Source organism: Chrysochloris asiatica, unplaced genomic scaffold, assembly GCF_000296735.1.
Source record: "Chrysochloris asiatica unplaced genomic scaffold, ChrAsi1.0 scaffold00204, whole genome shotgun sequence".
Lineage (NCBI taxonomy): Eukaryota > Metazoa > Chordata > Mammalia > Afrosoricida > Chrysochloridae > Chrysochloris > Chrysochloris asiatica.
The window spans coordinates 4,394,012-4,399,270 of NW_006408722.1; the positions used below are offsets into that span (position 1 = coordinate 4,394,012).

The following is a 5,259-nucleotide window of genomic DNA, read 5'->3' on the forward strand; positions in this document are numbered from 1 at the left end:
CTGTCAGGCATCCGTGGCTGCTCTGATCCTTTCCCACACAAAATGGCGGCTTCTGGAGCCACTGAGCATCCTGAACCAGGAAGCAATGGATTTCTTGGTTATGCCACAAACTCCCCAGCTGTAAGTCTTCCAACCTTCTAAATATTCCTTTATATGTGGTTCAGAGTACTGGGTCCATTCCCTGAGCCTTATTGGTCTTGTATTCTGTGTTGTTCTCAGCAGAGCTCGTCACTACACTTTCCTTACATGAAGTATAAATAGTCAGGATCCCCATCATCACAAAATAGGATATGACACACAAAGCCAAAACCGGCTTTGACTCTGGAAACGGGTGCATATAATCCCAAATCAAAGCCACTATGGCAAAGAGACAGGAAATGGTACAGATGGTGAGGCGTCCATTGGTTAAACCAAAATTCTCTACGTACTTGTACTTTTCCAGAAGTACCTTTTTGGCAGAATCATCCTGAGAATTTTTCACAGCAGATCCATCCCATTTGTCAATTTTTAGTGGCTTAGCATCAATCTTCCACTTATCCAATAAGGCACTTCGATTACAGCTTGTCCCACAGTTGAGGCCACCGCCAGACTTACTATTGCCTCCGCCGCCACCATTTCTCCCACCCTATGCAGGCACCATTTCATTTTTGATGACTACCAATCTTCCTAGACTCATACTTTGTACATTCTACAGCCTGATTATTAATAATTATTAATGGATGTTAAATTCTGTTGCTTCTCATTTTGTGCCCCACAAGTAAATGAAGGTCCCTAGAGCTTTGCTCCATCCATATCATTAAAGTTACTTCTTTGAGAAGGCAGCTCTTTCCGAGTAATATTTTGAGTGCTTTCCAACCTGAGGGAATCATCTCCCAGCACTGTATCAGACAATATACTGCTGCTATACATAAAGTTTTCAGTGGCTAACTTTTCAGAAGTGGCCTGCTTCTCTTTCTTTCTAGTTTATCTTAGTCTTGAAGCTCTGCTGAAACCTGGCCACCATGGGTGACACTGCTGATATTTAAAATACCAACATCACAGCAACACAGAAGCTACCATACTACAGTAAATTGAAAAACAGGTGGTTATTACAGCAGCTAATATTTGCTGGGTACATCCTATGCTAAGTACTGTTCAAATTATTTAACATACGTCTTTTCATTTAATCCTCATAACAAATTCAAGGAGGCAGGGTCTATTAATATCTCCATTTTGCAGATTATGAATACAATAGTAGCTATAATTTTTTGAGCATTTATGTGCCTGGCTTTTCCATAGTACTTTAAATTTATCTTTAAATTAAATGCTCCTCACACACCTAGAAATTCTTCTTCTTCTTCTTTTACAGAAGAGGCCACTGAGGTTTACAGCTCAAAGCTGCATAGTTGTAGTTGGTAGAGTTAGAATTTAAACCCAGGATGTTCAAAGTTCCTGCTTTCTATATTGGCAGGTCTCCCTGGATGGTGCACATGGTTAGTATACTAGTCTGCTAACTGAAAGATTATTGTTGTTAAGTGCCATCAAGTCAGTTCCAAATCATAGCAAACCTGTATAGAGTTTCTAAGGAGCAGATTGTTGGTTTGAACCACCAACTTTATAGTAACAGTCCAGAGCTTATCCTTTAGTGCCACATCAGGACTCTACACCAAGCTGAAAGCTTGGAGGTGTTCAAGTCCACTCAAAGGTGCCTTGGAAGAAAGATCTGATGGTCTCCTTCTGAAAAATCAGTACTTGAAAACCTTATGGAGTATAGTTTTACTATGATATACTTGGGGTTTTCATGAGTCAGAATCAATCTAGTGATAACCGGTTTAATGGTTTATATATTGGAAAGGCAGTTTACAAAGCCAGCAAATGTTGGAGCCACATAGATTTCCGAGCAATTGCTACACTAATCTAGTTCTCTGATATTTCATGTATAGAGAATCTGCATATCTGTGCTGTTGTTAATGAGCCTTCCTGCAACTGGATGCCACACCCTTTTTCATATAATCCAGTTTCTCAGAGTATTTTCTCAGCGTACAGATTGAATAAATATGGTGAAAGAATACAATCTGACATACACCTTTCCTGATTTTAGATGATTCAGTATCTGAATCAATATTGTTTTGTTTAAATAACTACCTCTTAGTTTTTTTTTTACAGGATCACAGGAGAACAATCAAGTGTTCTGGAATTTCCATTCTGTGTGATATTATCCATAGTTTTCTATGATCCACACAGTTGAATGTCTTTGCATAGTCAATAAAATACAAGTAAACATTTTTTCTTGGTATTCTCTGCTTTCAGTCAAGATCCTTCTGATGTCAGCAGTAATATTCCTTATTCCACATCCTCTTCAGAATCTGGCTTGAATTGTTTTCTGTCCATGCACTGTTGCAAATGGTTTTGAATTATATTCAGCAAAATTTTACTTGCATACAATATTAATGATATTGTTTGATAATTTCTGTATTCTGTTGGATCACCTTTTTTTGGAATGGGAACAAATATGGATGTTTTCCAGTCACTTGACCAGGTAGCTGTCTTCCTAAATTGTTGGCATAGATAGGTGCAGCTTCCAGTGCTGCATCACTTTGTTAAAACATTTCTATTAATATTTTATCAATTCTTGGATCAAAAGCTGCACAATGTAGAAGAATCGATGCTTTTGAATTATGGTGTTGGTGAAGAATATTGAAAATACTATGGTCTTCCAGAAAAATAAGCAAATATGTCTTAGAAGCAAGGATGGAGAAACTTGGTTTCACATATTTTGGGCATGTTATCAGGGAGGACCAGTCCCTGGAGAACATCATGCTTGGTGAAGTAGAGGGTCAGGAAAGAAGAGGAAGTGCCTTAATGAGATGGATTGACACAATGACTGTAAACAGTTAGCTCAAATATAGCAAAGATTGTGAAGATGGTGCAGGACCATGCAGTGTATTGTTATGTTGTACTGACTGGACAACAACTCAAAACAACATAAAGGGGATGGTCCTTTACTCCTTCCTTTTCTCTCAAGGTTTCAGAAAGGTCATCTGAGAAAGTGTCTCATAATTATGAAGGCTCACAACTGGTGATTCAGGTCTCTTTTCAAGCCATACACACAGGCCTATCTCAGATCTCTGTGAAGGGCATCATTACATCTGTTCTTCCTGCTTGTAGAGGTCACAAGGAGAAAACCTCCTTGCTCACATGCTATTTCTCTCTTTTTAAGAAGAAAATAATTTCCTTCCAAATATTCAAACCAGATAAGCATGTTAAGCCCTGAATGGAAGATTATTAAAGAAGTCCATAGCCATTCTCCCTGCTAGCAATGTAATTAGCTGCAAAGAGGCCCCTTAATGTCTGAGTCAGAGAAATCTAAGTCTATGGAAAATTGTCTAATGAGAGAAGACAGAATGTTGAAGGTGGTAGAAATGTTAGTGTGTCTGTGGGAGGGAGAAGAGATTCCAATTCCTGTCCATACTCACTAATAACTTCCACAGGCACCTCCAGCAAGAAAACTAAAATACGTTATCACACTGCTTTCAGTCAACAGCCTGGGCAGTTGTTGCCTTGGAGCTGGGTACAGAATACACCTCCTAGGGCTTTCTAGAGAGAGGAAGATTAGTTTTCTTTGGAGTTACTGTAAGCCCTAGGTAGCCAGCCTCTTCTCAATACCATAATAGGCCAGAAAAGAAGAAATAGGTACAAAAATAGTCTGTTCTTGTATTAGGGAGAGAGTCATGAACCCCTGTTAAGAAGGGTGGGTGCGGGGATCAGTTAAGCATTTACCTAGTCATTCCTCTGTACTCCAAGAGGAGCAGGAAACAGGATTTTACAATTATGTCATCTGCACTCATTCATTCATTCTTCATTTAATAAATATTGATTAAGCATCTATTTTGAGGCAGGCACTGTATTAGGTGCTGACATACAGAAGTGAACAAGCCAAGTGGGTCCCTGCTCCTAAGGAGAGTGACACATACACAAGATGATTGCAGAGAGTGAGAAATATACAGGGTAAGACAGAATTCCATGTGATACAGAGTGTAGTGCAACCCAGAGCTCCCTTTTCAGACATGAGGAACTGTTATATAATGGAGTCAAGATGGCCTCTGTGTATTTGACCTAGATTGTGTCATTCTTCATAGTAAGTTGAGGCCTGTTAGCCTCAAAAAGTTTCACCTGGTGTCAAACTCAAATTTGTATACATCCAATTATTTTTTTTTAAATTAGCCTGATAGTCTGTCTGCTGTGGGGGATCACCCCATGCATGCAACTGTCATTGTGGTGGCCCCAATAAATACTTTGTTGGGCAAGGCTATTGCTACCTTGTGGTCATATCTAGCTCCTTGTTCAGTGTCCTTGTATTGTTAAGTGCCGCCAAGTCAGTTCCATCTCATAGTGACCACATATAGAGTTTCCAAAGAGTGGGTGATGAATTTGAACCATCGACCTTGCAGTTCAAACTGACCTTGAGGTTGAATACTTATGCTACAGTGCCACACCATTTTACTACAGGTATTCATGTTCCAAATCCGGGCACCCAGTGTTTAGAGACCTTGGTTCTCAGAGGGGAGGCTCCTCTACCAGAAGACGCAGTAATAATCCCATTAAACCTCAAGTTATTGTGGCCACCTGGTCACTTTGGGCCCCTGGTAATTGTGTATAATTATTAGTAGAAGGTGGGGCTGCTATTGAATGATGGGATATATTTGTCAGCCATGTATCCACAGTTTGCCCAATTTTGACAGTATATGAACACATGCAGTAGCTATGACCTGATAAAAAGGCATAGTGACAGTGGCTCAGACTTCATAAGGAATGAAAGTACTGGTCATCCTACCTGGAGAAAGGGACTCTATAGAGCTCTGGTAGCGCAGCAGTTATGAGTCAGGCTGCTAATCTCAAGGTCAGCAGTTCAAAACTTCCAGTGGTTCTGTGGGGGGAAAAAATGAGGCTTTCTGCTCCTGTAAAGATTTACAGCCTTGGAAATCCTATGCAGGGTTGCTATGAGTTAGAACCAACCTCACAGCACACAACCATCACCATGAGTATTAGTGGCAGCCTCCAGTGCAGTTACAGTGGTGGGTACTAGGTTCGTCCCACTAATCTTCCTCTTGTAAGTTTTCCCAGAAAAAGAGATCAACCAGAATCCCAGTGGAGATACACCACTAAAATATTCCCCTCTAGTACACAGTCTCTCATTTCCCCAGTTGCTGTGAGTGTTGGCAACTGAATCACTGTCTCAAAAAAGCTGTGAAAGAACACTGTCTTTTTTTTTTTTTTTTT

At 40.0% G+C, this 5,259-nt stretch overlaps 1 protein-coding gene across 1 annotated transcript in view; it reads right to left on the minus strand.

Annotated features, from left to right (window-relative positions):
* The window catches only part of LOC102838658 (signal peptidase complex subunit 2-like), a 14,930-nt gene that overhangs the window by 3,167 nt on the left and 6,504 nt on the right, over nucleotides 1-5,259 (minus strand). Inside the window, exon 2 of the mRNA XM_006872579.1 lies at nucleotides 236-625. Coding sequence (XP_006872641.1) covers nucleotides 236-625 — 390 coding nt within the window. The remainder of the gene's footprint in view (nucleotides 1-235; nucleotides 626-5,259) is intronic.